The following is an 18,974-nucleotide window of genomic DNA, read 5'->3' as shown; positions in this document are numbered from 1 at the left end:
GAGCAGATAGTAGTAGAGAGAATATAGATTCATCATGGAGGACAGGATGAGGTCTTTGATTTTAATGACAGACAGGGAGAGGTATCTGATCAGTACCGCTCGTTCTTCTGTTGTGGAAATTAGAGATAGATTAACTCATTCTGTAAGATCAGTGAGGAATCTTGAGGGTCCATGTCTGTTGAGAATTCCAGCACCAAACATGTTAGACGGTCGCGCGGCCTCTATCAGGTATGGGTCAGTCTTATGCTTTGTCATGACTGTGGTATCAGCAACAGTCATTGACAGATAAAATAATGTCGTTGTCAGAACAGTGGTTTAAGCCTAGGTTTAAGTGTTCTTGGTTAAATGAATTACCCTATGGGAATTGTTAAATGGGAAAGGAAAATCAGGTAACAACGGAACCCTGAAGTATTCAGGTGAAACATTGAGGGCTAAAAGTTGTTTTTGTTCTAATAAAACATATGAGGTAAAGGGTATGTTTATGGGAATATCAGATTGTGATGATTATATGATGACTTTGGATAAGCATGACATTAAGGGTAGTAATGAGAAATATGATGTAACTTTTTATGTTCCAGGTAGTAGGAACAGCAGGACTTTGATGGTTAAAAGATTAGCTTTTGTCTGACAATGTGACTATGGGGAATTTTAGAGATATTTTGAGGGTTTGTGGTGATAAAGTATATATTCTTACATTATGGATGGATAGGATTTTGTTACATGTCAACGTTGAAGCTTCCATATGAGGTTTTTACCATTATAAGAGGGATAGCACCGGACACAGCTAAATTTAGGGTTAAAAGGGTGACATGGCTACATGTCATAGTCTTCAAGTCTATCATTGAAGGATGAATCTAAGGGAGAAAGGGGGATTTATTTTTTCCATGGTATGGTGTAACATTTGGGAAGATCATATTGATAATAGTAGACACTTTGAGTCCAGATAGTTCAGATATTATCACTAGGGTTATATATGCATTATAAGGGATGTGTTTGGGAGATCTGAGAGGATTTGGGTGCAAGATCAATTAGGCCAGGAGGGGAAGTGATGGGTTACATTTTAATGGCAGCTTTGATAACACTGTGTGATGTTTGTAATTTGTTACTGACTTTTGAGAAAGCTATGATATTGAGATAGGTTGGAGAGTGATGCCTGGAGACAACACTCAGATGCCGGTGTTGACTGTTCCTGATCTGGATGAAAATGGACCAGTGGAACTGAATGGATAAATATCATTTTTTATGTTTTGATCATTTTTCAATTTTTTTTTATTTTTTTTCAATATTGGGGTGATGTTGGTATGATTTATGAATCAAAGGGGGGAATAGGTTTATGTGATTCATGCATCATTTATATATCAGTTTATATTCTTAGTTGATATTCATGTTTAATTTGAAAGTGTTTGTTTTGCAAAAGATACTGTTTGGTCGTTTTCTTTTCTTCCAGAAGCATTTGGGGGAACATGTGACTCAAACAAGGACAATATGAAGGGACAATATGAAACGACAATGACTGGAGGAGATGAAACAAGGAGGGTGTGGCTGATTCCATCATCAACAGTCCATTGGAAGTCGAGACTACAGGGAGATGAAGTGTAGTGGACTACATTCCAGTGTCTGCAATGAAATATAGACATGTGTAATACATAATTGTGTCATATTCTTAGGGATTAATTTTGTAGAATGATGTTTGATGTTATTGAATACATGTGAGGATCTTAGATGTTTTTGTTTATTTCGTGAATGCTTAGGGACAGAAAGTTTAGGCAGGGAGAGTTCCACTTTAAGGTCCAATGGGTTGACCAGCCTTAGAATGGATGTTTTTGGATAGGATTTGTTTGCAGGGGCTTACATGTGTATTTAATTGCATCATAGTTTCAAATGCATTTACATGGTTAATGAGTTTATCTGGAGTACCGACGGTGGTTGTCTGAGGCAGAGGGACCGTGAGAGAATTTTACTGTCTTGATTGATGGATGGATATCTGAAAAGATGGCTGCCGGACAGTTTTTCGCTCTTACACTCCATAGAGATTTGTTCATATTTCATAGTAATGTATTCACACTTCATAAACAGTTATTTCATAGAAAGGTATTTACACTCTAGAGGAGAATGTTTTTGGTTTAATGTTAAAGATACTCAATAAGATAAATTGTTACTAGTCATAATCCTATTCTGTTTGTTTTCGAGACGTTTAGTTCGTCTCGAAGGGGGGAATATCGTATCTGAAGATTATGTCTCTGTTAAATGTTTTTCATGAAGAAATGGAATGTTGTTTGTGTTAGTATCAAGAGGGAATGTTTTGGGTGTGACGCCATATACAACAGACCGGAAGTGTCTTGTAGACAGGGGAGACTGGGGATTGGCCAGAAGAGGGAGCTTCATTGTTTATAAATAGGGGGGTTAAACGAAGAAGAAGGCAGAGCGAGCAGCCATTCGGAGGCGTCGCTCTCCGGGTGTCATGTCACCTGTCATTTATGCTGTAACCTCATGATTTTAATAAAAGCCTCTAACACGATGCAGCATAGACGGACTCTTTGTTGACAGCAATAATGGCCACCATTCACCCGATACGACACCTATTAGCCACGTTATGACTGACTTGTAATCATTGCCCTTGCTAGTTTGATTGTATTGACATTCCCAGCCTTAGTTACATTTGTCTGTTTTTGTCTAGGATATTGAGTCATTGAAACTGAAACGGTGCATCTTGAATGGGTGGAGGCAGCAAACAATGTACCAGGCCAGATGTGATTTACAACCTGATGGCAATATTTTTTGGACTACCAAGATATGTATTGGTGAATTATATTAATCATGCATTGAACTGCATCCATCTATTCTGCCAACAATGCCTTAGTGCACATCATGGAACGTTGAGTCAAATAGAACCCGTTTTTAAAACCTCTTATAAAGTTGGTTTTGTAGCATAAACTGGGAATTTGATATTTTTCACTGATATTATGATTGTCTGTTTGTCTGTTTGTTTCATATCTGCAAAGTAGTTAAAACGCTGTCAGTTCCACTTTAAACTTTAGTTCACTGGTTACTTTGTGTACTAAAAGTGAAATGTTTTTTGCAATGGGAAGTATTAGTTGTACATTTCGATTGGGAAATGCTTAATGGTTGTGTTTTTGTATTCTTATGATTGGGACCTACTGGCTTATTATGTCAGAGTTTATGGACTGCTTATCCTTTAACATCATGATGTGCGTGACTGCTATCTTTCCATCGGCCCTATGCAGTGGTGTAGTGCTGCCTGGAGAAGTGGGTATACTCATATTTTGCCCAAAAGTTCCCAAACGGCCCACCCAGCGAAGCAAAGGCACCCTGTGTGAAAAATCCAATGTTTTCCTGTTTTTTTATGAGTTTTCCTATAGATTTAAAAAATGTCACTCTCAAAATCACACTTTTGTTTTATAGAAAAAATACACACATTTGATGGTCCACAGCAATGCTTAAACCACATCAATCTGATTGGGTGGGCCTGTCAGGGCCTGGCTCCGCAGTGGGTGGGCCTCTGTCCACCCAGGCCCATCCATGTCTACACCCCTGATGCAAACAGCGTATGATGACAACTGCGCATCACAAATAGCCTACTAACCAACACTTCAGACTAAACTTTTTAAATACCTGGGTTGCATACCCATTGTTGCCTTACTTAGCATTTACTGGTAGATCTCATAAGTTGAAACATCTTTCCTACCATACTGGCTACCGATGTCATTCTTCTGTGATCTGCTCCATGCCAAAACCAGTTGAAAGCTGCACACTCTTGCTGCCTGCAGATGATATTCCGCTGAAACTAGGCTACAGTGGGGAAAAAAAGTATTTAGTCAGCCACCAATTGTGCAAGTTCTCCCACTTAAAAAGATGAGAGAGGCCTGTAATTTTCATCATAGGTACACGTCAACTATGACAGACAAAATTAGGAAAAAACCCCCAGATAATCACATTGTAGGACTTTTAATGAATTCATTTGCAAATTATGGTGGAAAATAAGTATTTGGTCAATAACAAAAGTTTCTCAATACTTTGTTATATACCCTTTGTTGGCAATGACACAGGTCAAACGTTTTCTGTAAGTCTTCACAAGGTTTTCACACACTGTTGCTGGTATTTTGGCCCATTCCTCCATGCAGATCTCCTCTAGAGCAGTGATGTTCTGGGGCTGTCGCTGGCCAACACAGACTTTCAACTCCCTCCAAAGATTTTCTATGGGGTTGAGATCTGGAGACTGGCTAGGCCACTCCAGGACCTTGAAATGCTTCTTACGAAGCCACTCCTTCGTTGCCCGGGCGGTGTGTTTGGGATCATTGTCATGCTGAAAGACCCAGCCACGTTTCATCTTCAATGCCCTTGCTGATGGAAGGAGGTTTTCACTCAAAATCTCACGATACATGGCCCCATTCATTCTTTCCTTTACACGGATCAGTCGTCCTGGTCCCTTTGCAGGAAAACAGCCCCAAAGCATGATGTTTCCACCCCCATGCTTCACAGTAGGTATGGTGTTCTTTGGATGCAACTCAGCATTCTTTGTCCTCCAAACACGAAGAGTTGAGTTTTTACCAAAAAGTTATATTTTGGTTTCATCTGACCATATGACATTCTCCCAATCCTCTTCTGGATCATCCAAATGCACTCTAGCAAACTTCAGACGGGCCTGGACATGTACTGGCTTCAGCAGGGGGACACGTCTTGCACTGCAGGATTTGAGTCCCTGGCGGCGTAGTGTGTTACTGATGGTAGGCTTTGTTACTTTGGTCCCAGCTCTCTGCAGGTCATTCACTAGGTCCCCCCGTGTGGTTCTGGGATTTTTGCTCACCGTTCTTGTGATCATTTTGACCCCACGGGGTGAGATCTTGCGTGGAGCCCCAGATTGAGGGAGATTATCAGTGGTCTTGTATGTCTTCCATTTCCTAATAATTGCTCCCACAGTTGATTTCTTCAAACCAAGCTGCTTACCTATTGCAGATTCAGTCTTCCCAGCCTGGTGCAATTTTGTTTCTGGTGTCCTTTGACAGCTCTTTGGTCTTGGCCATAGTGGAGTTTGGAGTGTGACTGTTTGAGGTTGTGGACAGGTGTCTTTTATACTGATAACAAGTTCAAACAGGTGCCATTAATACAGGTAACAAGTGGAGGACAGAGGAGCCTCTTAAAGAAGAAGTTACAGGTCTGTGAGAGCCAGAAATCTTGCTTGTTTGTAGGTGACCAAATACTTATTTTCCACCATAATTTGCAAATAAATTCATAAAAAATCCTACAATGTGATTTTCTGGATTTTTTTTTCTCATTTTGTCTGTCATAGTTGACGTGTACCTATGATGAAAATTACAGGCCTCTCTCATTTTTTTAAGTGGGAGAACTTGCACAATTGGTGGCTGACTAAATACTTTTTTTCCCCACTGTATGTGCGCGGTGCGCATGTGAATATATTTCACGTGCTTTGCGATTGTGTAGGCTACTTTGTGCATGATTTCTCTATTGTACTACATAATTGATAAGTCGTATACCTCCACTACACTACTTTGATACGCATCAGTAGAGATTAAGAAGTGAGTATAAGCAATGCCCACTGAAACAAAAGTGGGTATAAGGCTTATACCTGCGTATACCCTCCACTACACCACTGGACATTTGTGTTTTACAAAAAGTGCACTCTCATACATGAGTGTGCTGGTATTACGGTTGCTGTCCTTTCAGAATCACGAACCTGTCACACACTGAAGGAATATATGTTCACCACTATGCAAACATGTTATTAATAGATATAAAGGCAGTTAAGATATTTATGTTTCAAAAAATTAGTGTATATATTTGGCCTGGCGAAGCGGTTTTATGCACTGACTGAATGGAAGCTGATAATTATGAGTTTTTTACTCTGCTGGTCTCGGCTGGTGTCGGGAAGAAATTATGAGTCCTCACTGTCCGAGACCGAGTCAAGACCGAGTACAAATGTATCCGACACCGAATTAGCACACCAGTTGGAGTTGATGAAGAGGCAAACCCCTCCACCCCTCTATTTCCCAGAATCCACTGTCCTGTCCGCCTGGTGAATGGAGAATCCATCGAGTTGGATAGCCGTGGGGGGTATCTTGTCCGAGAGTCATGTTTCTGAAAAGCTACAAATATTGCAGTTCCGAGAGTCCCGTTGGTAGAAAATCTGTCCATCTTATTATCAAGTAGAATGGAGGGAAGAGGTGGCCGGTTTTCCCTTCACCTTAATCTCACCAGGATCCCACCTCTCTTGCCTCTGTAATGGCTCAAACAGGAAGCACCCGTGCTAAGGACTATTCAACGCTGGTCTGACCAATCGGAATCCACGCTTCAAGATTGTTTTGATCACGCGGACTGGGATATGTTCCGGGTAGCTTGCGAAAATAATTTAGATAAATACACTGAAATGGTGACTGAGTTTATCAGGAAGTGTATAGGAGATGTTGTGCCCACTGTGACTATTAAAACCTACCCTAACCAGAAACTGTGGTGGTGGTTCGCGCAAAACTGAAAGCGCGAACCACCACATTTAACCATGGCAAGGTGACTGGGAATATAGGCAGAATACAAACAGTGTAGCTACTCACTCCGCAAGGCAATTAAACTAGCAAAACATCAGTATAGAGACAAAGTGGAGTCGCAATTCAACGACTCAGACACGAGATGTATGTGACAGGGTCTACAGACAATCACGGACTACAAAAGGAAAACCAGCCACGTTGCCGACACCGACGTCTCACTTCCAGACAAGCTAAACACCTTCTTCGCCTGTTTTGAGGATAACACAGTGTCACCGACGCGGCCCACTACCAAGGACTGAGGGCTCTCCTTCTCCGTAAACCGACGTGAGTAAGACATTTAAGCATGTTAACCCCCGCAAGGCTGCCGGCCCAGGCGGCATCCCTAGCCACGTCGTCAGAGCATGCACAGACCAGCTGGCTGGTGTGTTTACGGACATTTTCAATCTCTCCCTATCCCAGTCTGCTGTCCCCACATGCTTCAAGATGGCCACCATTGTTCCTGTACCCAAGAAAGCAAAGGTAACTGAACTAAATGACTATCGCCCCATAGCACTCGCCTCTGTCATCATGAAGTGCTTTGAGAGACTAGTCAAGGATCATATCACCTCTACCTTACCTGACACCCTAGACCCACTTCAATTTGCTTACCGCCCCAATAGATCCACAGACGATGCAATCGCCAGCACACTGCACACTGCCCTATCCCATCTGGACAAGAGGAATACCTATGTAAGAATGCTGTTCATTGACTACAGTGCAGCATTCAACATCATAGCACCCTCCAAGCTCATCAATAAGCTCGAGGCCCTGGATCTGAACCCGCCCTGTGCAACTGGGTCCTGGACTTCCTGACGGGCCGCCCCCAGGTGGTGAAGGTAGGAAACAATGCCTCCACTTCGCTGATCCTCAACACTGGGGCCCCACAAGGGTGCGTGCTCAGCCCCCTCCTGTACTCCCTGTTCACCCATGACTGCGTGGCCAAGCACGCCTCCATCTCAATCATCAAGTTTGCAGACGACACAACAGTAGTAGGCTTGATTACCAACAATGACGAGACAGCCTACATGGAGGAGGTGAGGGCTCTGGGAGTGTGGTGCAAGGAAAATAACCTCTCACTCAACGTCAACAAAACAAAGGAGATGATTGTGGACTTCATGAAACAGCAGAGGGTGCACCCCCCTATCCACATCGACGGGACCGCAGTGGAGAAGGTGGAAAGCTTCAAGTTCCTTGGCGTACACATCACTGACAAACTGAAATGGTCCACCCAAACAGACAGTGTGGTGAAGAAGGCGCAACAGAGCCTCTTCAACCTCAGGAGGCTGAAGAAATTTGGCTTGGCACCTAAAACCCTCACAAACTTGAGAGCATCCTGTCGGGCTGTATCACCGTCTGGTACGGCAACTGCACAGCCCGCAACCGCAGGGCTCTCCAGAGGGTGGTGTGGTCTGCCGGGGGCAAACTACCCGCACCCCCAGGACACCTACAGCACCCGATGTCACAGGAAGGCCAAAAAGATAATCAAGGACATCAACCACCCGAGCCACTGCCTATTCACTCCGCTATCATCCAGAAGGCGAGGTCAGTACAGGTGCATCAAGGCTGGGACCGAGAGAATGAAAAACAGCTTCTATCTCAAGGCCATCAGACTGTTAAATAGCCATCACTAGCACATTAGAGGCTGCTGCTGCCTATTGAAATCACTGGCCACTTTATGAAATGGAACTCTAGTCACTTTAATAATGTTTACATATCTTGCATTACTCATCTCATGTGTATATACTGTATTCTATAATATTCTACTGTATCTTAGTCCATGCCGCTCTGTCATTGCTTGTCCATATATGTATATATTCTTAAATGTCATTCCTTAGTTCAATTTGTGTGTATTGGCTATATGTTGTGAAATTGTTAGATATTACTTGTTAGATATTACTGCACTGTCGGAGCTAGAAGCACAAGCATTTCGCTACACCCGCAATAACATCTGCTAAACACATGTATGTAACAAATAAAATTTGATTTGATTTGATAATGCCGGCTTTCCTCTTGGGTAGCCCGAAAATTGGGTTGGAATTACAGAGAGAGCCCAGGGCAGATGAGTCTAAATCGAAGTAGAAGCCAGAATTGGGGTAAGTAACTGCCGACCTGATGTGTCGGTTGTAAGAAATAATAGAGGATACATTTCGTGAAAATGTCATGACCGCCACAACCCTACACATACCCAAGACCCGTAGCAATTACATCAGGCCCGACCCAGAGCTGAGACAAAAGTCAGAATTTAGGATCCAGAACCACTCGCGTCCCAGGTCTCGGAATTTAGTGTCTGTTGGACATGTAAAGACCTCTAATAGGGACTACACGTAGTGATAGGTAGCAGTTTAGTTGAATAGAGATATCTTATAGGCTGTTACTGTACCTGGACACGCTTCGTGATTTGGTAAGTGCTTTGCTGATGACCAGGGAGGGGGCGGACTGTCGTCGATGGGCCAGGGTCTTCATCTTCTATGGAGAGAAAGAAGAGCGGGAGTGAATACTGGGTCAACTGGTCATTATTCATATAGTCTGTTATTTACTGTAGTCAAATTTACAGAGGTCATACTGTAACACACCCTGCTAGTCATAAACCACATCTCTAAAGAAGGTTAAGGAAAGAAAGACAGAAAGAGAAAGAAAGAAAGAAAGAAAGAGAGAAACAGAAAACAGAAAGAACAAACAAAGAGAGAGAAGTATGTAGTGTTTGGTTTGTCATCTCTGTACTGTCAATGCTTCTAAATAAATCATAATCTCTCTCAATGTCAGGAATTTAGTAGGCCACCACAGGAATTTAATTTAACGTATCTATTTACACTTCCCAAAAAATATGTGAATCGTAAAACTGTCTCCGCCAGTGTCTTGGGTAACATACAAACATTAATTCAACAGACAAACAAATGTCTGTGAGAAAAGTCACAGCCAAAAATCAAATAAGGTTGGCTTAGCAACCTCTTTTCAACTTGCCCTTTAAGTCAGCAAATTCCTCCCTGTTATTATCCCCTTTCATTTATCACCACATCATTTCATATGGCAAACCTAATCACTATGGATAAAGGTTTCACTCTCAAAATAGCTTCGTCAGGCTGGTGACCATGTTATAACATTGCATAACATGTTACGTGATGTTACATGATGAACTGCAACCAGTGGTGTAAAGTACTTAAGTCAAATACTTTAAAGTACAACTTAAGTAGTTTTTTTATAGGTATCTGTACTTTACTTTTTATATTTTTGACAACTTTTACTTCACTATGTTCCTAAAGAAAATAATGTACTTTTTACTCCATACATTTTCCCTGACACCCAAAAATACTAGTTACATTTTGAATGCTTAGCAGGACAGGATGATGGTCCAATTCATGCACATATCAAGAGAACAGCCCTGGCATCCCTACTGCCTCAGATCTGACGGACTCACTAAACACAAATGCTTCGTTTGTATGTCTGAGTGTTGGAGAATGCCCCTGGCTATCCGTAAAATAAAATAAGAAAATGGTGCCATCTGGGTTGCTTAATGTAAGGAATTTGAAATAATTTATACTTTTACTTTTGATACTTAAATATATTTTAGCAATTACATTTACTTTTGATACTTAAGTATATTTAAAACCAAATACTTTTAGACTTTTACTCAAGTAGTATTTTACTGGATGACTTTCACTTTTACTTCAGTCATTTTCTATGAAGGTATCTTTACTTTTACTCAAGTATGACAATTGGGTACTTTTTCCACCACTGACTACAAGTAAAGGGTTGCTTTTAGAAGTCATAGAAGATGCCATTGCAGTGCAGTAGCCAAAATCAATGAATTGATAATCAATTCACCGATCACCATTCCTGGAGCATAAGATTTGACTGATTCGTTTGGAGATAGATTTCCATCAAAATGTTTAATATACACTGAGAATACAAAACATTAAAAACACCTACTCTTTCCATGACAGACTGACCAGGTGAATCCAGATGAAAGCTATGATCCCTTATTGATGTCACTTGTTAAATCCACTTAAAAAAGACAGGTTAAAGAAGGATTTTTAAGCCTTGAGACAATTGAGACATGGATTGTGTACTGTATGTATGCCATTCAGATGGTGAATGGGCAAGACAAAATATATTAACATCCATGTGGAATGTGTCCAACAGCTTGAAGAGTCCATGCCCGACGAAATGAGGCTGTTCTGAGGGAAAAGGGGGGAGCAACTCAATATTAGGAAGGTGTTCCTAATGTTTGGTATACTCAGTGTGTATGAGTAGTGAGACACAAACAAAATATGTGTTTTGAACAGAATGCAACCTTTAAAGTTGCAATATGTAACTTTAATGTAACGACGCCAGGACAGCGGAGTCACTCACCACCTTCCGGAGACATTTGAAACCCCACCTCTTTAAGGAATACCTGGGATAGGATAAAGTAATCCTTCTACCCCCCCCCCCCCCCCCCCCCCCCCCCCATAAAAAAATTGTAAAGTGGTTATCCCACTGGCTATAGGGTGAATGCACCAATTTGTAAGTCGCTCTGGATAAGAGCGTCTGCTAAATGACGTAAATGTAAATGTATATGTAAATGTAACATTTTGGGTGACCCGACCAAATTATCATAGAAATGTGTGTTATAGATCTGTAATTCTCATTGAAAGCAAATATAAGAAGCGCTAGATCTGTTCTATTTCCACTATTTCTATACTTCCCATTCTTAAGTTTGGCTTTTGTGTCTTTTACACTGAACAAAAATATAAATGCACCACGCAACAATTTTCAAAGATTTTACTGAGTTACAGTTCATATAAGGAAATCAGTCAATTGAAATAAATAAATTAGGCCCTAATCTATGGATTTCACATGACTGGGAATACAGACATGCATCTGTTTGTAACAGATACCTTTAAAAAAAGTTATGGACGTGGGTTACAAAACCAGTCAGTATCTGGTGTGACCATTATTTACCTCATGCAGAGCGACACATCTCCTTCGCATAGAGTTGATCAGGCTGTTAATTGTGGCCTGTGGAATGTTGTCCCACACCACTTCAATGGCCGTGTGAAGTTGCTGGATTTTGGCGGGAACTGGAACACGCTGTCGTACACGTCGATCCAGAGCATCCCAAATATGCTCAATGGGTGACAAGTCTGGTGAGTATGCAGGCCATGGAAGAACTGGAACATTTTAAGCTTCTAGGAATTATGTACAGATCCTTGCGACATGGGGCATTATCATGATGAAACATGAGATGAATGGCACGACAATGGGCCTCAGGATCTCGTCACAGTATCTCTGTGCATTCAAAGTGCCATTAATAAAATGCAATTGTGTTCATTGTCCTTAGGTTATGCCTGCCTATACCATAACCCCACCGCCACCATGGAGCACTCTGCTAACGTTGACATCAGTAAACCGCTCTCCAACATGACGGCATACACGCTGTCTGCCATCTGCCCGGTACAGTTGAAACCGGGATTCATCTGTGAAGGGCACACTTCTCCAGCGTGCCAGTGGCCATCGAAGGTGAGCATTTGCCCACTGAAGTCGTTTATGACGCCGAACTGCAGTCAGGGCAAGACCCTGTTGAGGATGACGAGCACACAGATGAGCTTCCCTGAGACGGTTTCTGACAGTTTGTGTAGAAATACTTTGGTTGTGCAAACCCACAGTTTCATCAGCTGTCTGGGAAGCTGGTCTCAGACGATCCCGCAAGTGAAGAAGCCGGATGTGGAGATCTGGGCTGGCGTGGTTACACGTGGTCTGATGTTGTGAGGCCGGTTACTGCCAAATTCTCTAAAACGACATTGGAGGAGGCTTACGGTAGAGAAATTAACATTCAATCCTCTGGCAACAGCTCTGGTGGAAATTCTTGCAGTCAGCATGCCAATTGCACGCTATTTCTGATCAATCTGTGGCATTGTGTTGTGTGACAAAACTGCACATTTTAGAGTGGCCTTTTATTGTCCCCAGCACAAGGTGCACCTGTGTAATGATCATGCTGTTTAATCAGCTTTTTGATATGCCACACCTGTCAGGTGGATGGATTATCTTTGCAAAGGAGAAATGCTCACTAACAGGGATGTAAACAAATTTGAGCACATTTACGAGAAATAAGCTTTTTGTGCGTCTGAAGAATTTTGGGGATATTACATTTTAGCTCATGAAACATGGGACCAACTGTACATGTTGCGTTTATATTTTTGTTCAGTATACCTTCGGTTTTGTACACTGGCTTCAAACAGCTGAAAACACAATATTTGTGGTTTTTTAAGTGATAATGCCCGATAAGCCGGTGTTTGGAGGATATATTGGCATTGGTGTTCTTCGTCTCGGGCTGGCAAACCGTGCCAATATATCCTCCAAACACTGCCTTCGAGGGCATTATCACTTTTATACCAACATATTCAAATAATGATTGACATATTTTCATTAAAAACTTTATTTGTATTAATTTATTCATATTATTTCATCCTTCCACAAGATATAGTCCCGACACAAATCTAGGGTTGCTACCCAAGCAGACTGGTCGTTGGTTCTATTGATTTGGTTGCCAGAGACGCGACCCAGTCGTTGGTTCTAAATGTTCCATTGCCATACTGGCTGGCAACGTTCTTATCCCTTGCTTGCTAGCTAGCCAACTATGGCTAACTTACAGTCACGTCAAAAAGAATAACAACAGTAGGACATTTGCATAAGCTGTTTTCTAGCATCATTTATTTGGGTACATCCATAACAATGAGCTAATGAGGCGTGATTTCGCCTGGCATAGAAAATGTGCTCTCTCGTCAGGACACTGTTGTTCAGAGGAGCGAGCCAACAACACAGCTAACACAATCACTTCAAACACTGAAGCTGTAAAGACTGCAAACTAGCTGCACTTCGTTTTGTTTTACCTTTTTCAATTGACATTTCTTTGTATATATCCATAAAAATTATGCCAGCTGATTCATGATTTCGACTGGCTGAGAAACGCTGCCTGCCTCGTCCCGACTCTCGAACCCTACACATTCATTACTATGGGATAGCTGGAGATCGAATTTGAATATTTCAACAATGTTGCAAATGTCAGAGACAGACAGCAAGGTTTATACAAATCTCCGCTGTTGAAAACTAAATGTTAGTCTAAAAGAAATGTGAGATAGAGTCTAGATGCTTTTTATAGTGGAGATCAAGTTTATAATTTGCCTGGCTGGGCTGATGAGACAGTGGATTGCGCAGTCAGATGGAACAGAGTAAATAGGCATTTTAACGTCATCGATATTTTTAACTTTTTTTTATTGGCCAGTCTGAGATATGGCTTTTTCTTTGCAACTCTGCCTAGAAGGTCAGCATCCCGGAGTCACCTCTTCACTGTTGACGTTGAGACTGGTGTTTTGCGGGTACTATTTAATGAAGCTGCCAGTTGAGGACCTGTGAGGCGTCTGTTTCTCAAACTAGACAGTAATGTATTTGACCTCTTGCTAAGTTGTGCACCGGGGCCTCCCACTCTTTCTATTCTGGTTAGAGCCAGTTTGCGCTGTACTGTGAAGCGAGTAGTACACAGCGTTGTACGAGATCTTCAGTTTTTTGGCAATTTCTCGCATGGAATAGCCTTCATTTCTCAGAACAAGAATAGACTGACGAGTTTCAGAAGAAAGTTATTTGTTTCTGGACATTTTGAGCCTGTAATCGAACCCACAATTGCTGATGCTCCAGATACTCAACTAGTCTCAATAAGTTGTATTGCTTCTTTAATCAGCACAACAGTTTTCAGCTGTGCTAACATAATTGCAAAAGGGTTTTCTAATGATCAATTAGCCTTTTAAAATGATCAACTTGGATTAGCAAACACAACGTGCCATTAGAACACAGGACTGATGGTTGCTGATAATGGGCCTCTGTACGCCTATGTAGATATTCCATAAAAAATCTGCCATTTCCAGCTACAATAGCAATTTACAACATTAACAATGTCTACACTGTATTTCTGATCAATTTGATGTTATTGCTTTTCTTTAGAAAACAAGGACATTTCTAAGTGACCCTAAACTTTTGAACGGTAGTGTATATCGCCATTGATTCGCCCAGTGAACTCAATTATGAGGACAAGCTGTATGGAACTTTCCAAAGGATTATTTTTTTCATTGGTTGCACGCATTTAGAGGGCATTTAGGGATAAATTGAGAACTTCTCTCATAACCATATATGTTATGAGAGAACAGTTTAGAATAATAGAATAGATACTTTATTGTCCATTCGTTAGAACTGAAATTTGTCTTCTGCCTTTCCCAACACCCCCAGATATACACACACACGTGAAGAAGCACAAGGTCAGCCGCAGTGCAGCGCCCCAGGATGGAGAGCAATTGTGGTGGGTTAAGGATCAGAGATGAACCAGCAACCTTCCGGCTTCTGGTCCGCATCTCTGACCTCTAGGCTACAGGCTTGATCATTCCTACTATGGACTTTTGTACTTTTTGTATCTGTGCTGAAGTACTAGAGAATGATAGTTGTATATGACAGACAATGCATATTGAGTATGTTAATAATGTAACTTTTACAGGCCACTACCCAGGGCCGTAACCAGGGTCTGCGTTTTAGTGAGGTCCGAAAGTTAAAGCTCATTTACTGCATTTCTATACAATTTAAGAACTCTAAAATGCTATTAGGAGAACAGCAAAAATGACCCTAGCCATTATCATATTGGTTGCTGTATCTTCATTCACCTCTGTCGATCCAGTATTTCCCAAACTCTGTCCTGGGGACCCCGAGGGGTGCACGTTTTGGTTTTTGCCCTAGCACTATACAGCTGATTCAAATAATCAAAGCTTGGTGATGAGTTCATTATTTGAACCAGGCCTACAAACCTGACTCAGTTACACCAGCTCTGTCAGGAGGAATGGACCAAAATTCACCCAACTTATTGTGGGAAGCTTGTGGAAGGCTACCCGAAACGTTTGACCCACGTTTGACCCACGTTAAATAATTTAAAGGCAATGCTACCAAATACAAATTGAGTATATGTAAACTTCTGACCCACTGGGAATGTAATAAAAGAAATAAAAGCTCTCTACTATTATTCTGACATTTTACATTCTTAAAATAAATTGGTGATCCTAACTGACTTAAGACAGGGAATCTTTACTAAGATTAAATGTCAGGAATTGTGAAAAACTGAGTTTAAATGTATTTGGCTAAGGTGTATGTAAACTTCCGACTTCAACTGTAACAAGAGGAAAACTGCTGATGCACAACTAAGTTTCAAAATTGCACCTTGTGTATCCTACTATTCTAACTCAAAAGGAAGTTGAGACCCCGACTGAGTTCCCCCCCCCCCAAAATAAAAAAATTAAACAAATATATACAGTACCAGTCCAAAGTTTGGGCACACCTACTCATTCAAGGGTTTTCCTTTATTTGTAAAACATTTTACATTGTAGAATAATAGTGAAGACATCAAAACTATGAAATAACACATATGGAATCATGTAGTAACCAAAAAACTGTTAAACAAACCAAATTATATTTGAGATTCTTCAAATAGCCACCCTTTGCCTTGATGACAGCTTTGCACACTCTTGGCATTCTCTCAACCAGCTTCACCTGGAGTGCCTTTCCAACAGTCTTGAAGGAGTTCCCACATATGCTGAGCACTTGTTGGCTGCTTTTCCTTCACTCTGCGGTCCGACTCATCCCAAACCATCTCAATTTGGTTGAGGTCGGGGGATTGTGGAGGCCAGGTCATCTGATGCAGCACTCCATCACTCTCCTTCTTGGTCAAATAGCCCTTACACAGCCTGGAGGTGTGTTGGGTCATTGTCCTGTTGAAAAACAAATGATAGTCCCACTAAGCCCAAACCAGATAGGATGGCGTATCGCTGCAGAATGCTGTGGTAGCCATGCTGGTTAAGGGTGCCTTGAATTCTAAATAAAATCAAAGACAGTGTCACCAGCAAAGCACCCCCACACCATAACACCTCCTCCTCCATGCTTTACGGTGGGAAATACACATGCGGAGATCATCCGTTCACCCACAGCAATTCGGCCATGAAGGCCTGATTCACACAGTCTCCTCTGAACAGTTGATGTTGAGATGTGTCTGTTAATTGAACTCTGTGAAGCATTTATTTGGGCTGCAATTTCTGAGGCTGGTAACTCTATGAACTTATCCTCTGCAGCAGAGGTAACTCTGGGTCTTCCATTCCTGTGGCGGTCCTCATGAGAGCCAGTTTCATTATAGCGCTTGATGGTTTTTGCGACTGGACTTGAAGAAACTTTCAAAGTTCTTGAAATGTTCCGTATTGACTGACCTTCATTTCTTAAAGTAATGGACTGTTGTTTCTCTTTGCTTATTTGAGCTGTTCTTGCCATAATATGGACTTGGTCTTTTACCAAATAGGGCTATCTTCTGTATACCCCCCCTACCTTGTCACAACACAACTGATTGGCTCAAAAACATTATGAAGGAAAGAAATTCCACAAATTAACGTTTAACAAGGCACACCTGTTAATTGAAATGCATTCTAGGTGACTACCTCATGAAGCTGGTTGAGAGAATGCCAAGAGTGTGCAAAGCTGTCATCAAGGCAAAGGGTGGCTATTTGAAGAATCTCAAATATAAAGTATATTTTGATATATTTAACACTGTTTTGGTTACTACATGATTCCATATGTGTTATTTCATAGTTTTGATGTCTTCACTATTATTCTACACTGTAAAAAAATTGAAAAACCCTTGACTGAGTAGGTTTGTCCAAACTTTTGACTAGTATATACAGTGGGGGGAAAAAGTATTTAGTCAGCCACCAATTGTGCAAGTTCTCCCACTTAAAAAGATGAGAGAGGGCTGTAATTTTCATCATAGGTACACGTCAACTATGACAGACAAAATGAGGAAAAGAAGTCCAGAAAATCACATAGTAGGATTTTTTATGAATTTATTTGCAAATTATGGTGGAAAATAAGTATTTGGTCAATAACAAAAGTTTCTCAATACTTTGTTATATACCCTTTGTTGGCAATGACACAGGTCAAACGTTTTCTGTAAGTCTTCACAAGGTTTTCACACACTGTTGCTGGTATTTTGGCCCATTCCTCCATGCAGATCTCCTATAGAGCAGTGATGTTTTGGGGCTGTCGCTGGGCAACACGGACTTTCAACTCCCTCCAAAGATTTTCTATAGGGTTGAGATCTGGAGACTGGATAGGCCACTCCAGGACCTTGAAATGCTTCTTACGAAGCCACTCCTTCGTTGCCCGGGCGGTGTGTTTGGGATCATTGTCATGCTGAAGGACCCAGCCACGTTTCATCTTCAATGCCCTTGCTGATGGAAGGACGTTTTCACTCAAAATCTCACGATACATGGCCCCATTCATTCTTTCCTTTACACGGATCAGTCGTCCTGGTCCCTTTGCAGAAAAACAGCCCCAAAGCATGATGTTTCCACCCCCATGCTTCACAGTAGGTATGGTGTTCTTTGGATGCAACTCAGCATTCTTTGTCCTCCAAACACGACGAGTTGGGTTTTTACCAAAAAGTTATATTTTGGTTTCATCTGACCATATGACATTCTCCCAATCCTCTTCTGGATCATCGAAATGCACTCTAGCAAACTTCAGACGGGCCTGGACATGTACTGGCTTAAGCAGGGGGACACGTCTGGCACTGCAGGATTTGAGTCCCTGGCGGCGTAGTGTGTTACTGATGGTAGGCTTTGTTACTTTGGTCCCAGCTCTCTGCAGGTCATTTATTAGGTCCCCCCGTGTGGTTCTGGGATTTTTGCTCACCGTTCTTGTGATCATTTTGACCCCACGGGGTGAGATCTTGCGTGGAGCCCCAGATCGAGGGAGATTATCAGTGGTCTTGTATGTCTTCCATTTCCTAATAATTGCTCCCACAGTTGATTTCTTCAAACCAAGCTGCTTACATATTGCAGATTCAGTCTTCCCAGCCTGGTGCAGGTCTACAATTTTGTTTCTGGTGTCCTTTGACAGCTCTTTGGTCTTGGCCATAGTGGAGTTTGGAGTGTGACTGTTTGAGGTTGTGGACAGGTGTCTTTTATACTGATAACAAGTTCAAACAGGTGCCATTAATACAGGTAACATGTGGAGGACAGAGGAGCCTCTTAAAGAAGAAGTTACAGGTCTGTGAGAGCCAGAAATCTTGCTTGTTTGTAGGTGACCAAATACTTATTTTCCACCATAATTTGCAAATAAATTCATTAAAAATCCTACAATGTGATTTTCTGGATTTTTTTTCCTCAATTTGTCTGTCATAGTTGACGTGTACCTATGATGAAAATTACAGGCCTCTCTCATCTTTTTAACTGGGAGAACTTGCACAATTGGTGGCTGACTAAATACTTTTTTCCCCCACTGTATATATATATAAATAAATAAATATATATATATATATGTATATATATAAATTATTTAATGCAGTAACGGCCCTGCCACTACCAA

General features: G+C 41.5%; 1 protein-coding gene across 1 annotated transcript in view; it reads right to left on the bottom strand.

Moving 5' to 3' along the window:
• Nucleotides 1-18,974, bottom strand: part of LOC311129413 (rho GTPase-activating protein 20-like) — a gene marked incomplete at both ends in the record, with an annotated part of 76,514 nt that overhangs the window by 53,208 nt on the left and 4,332 nt on the right. Inside the window, one exon of the mRNA XM_084161696.1 lies at nucleotides 8,938-9,023. Within this exon, the coding sequence (XP_084017822.1) occupies nucleotides 8,938-9,023 (86 nt within the window). The remainder of the gene's footprint in view (nucleotides 1-8,937; nucleotides 9,024-18,974) is intronic.

Source organism: Coregonus lavaretus (genome assembly GCF_964263955.1).
Source record: "Coregonus lavaretus genome assembly, chromosome: 5".
NCBI classification, from domain to species: Eukaryota; Metazoa; Chordata; class Actinopteri; order Salmoniformes; family Salmonidae; genus Coregonus; species Coregonus lavaretus.
Note: the sequence above shows the minus strand (reverse complement) of the source record. Positions and strands in the feature narration are given on the sequence as shown.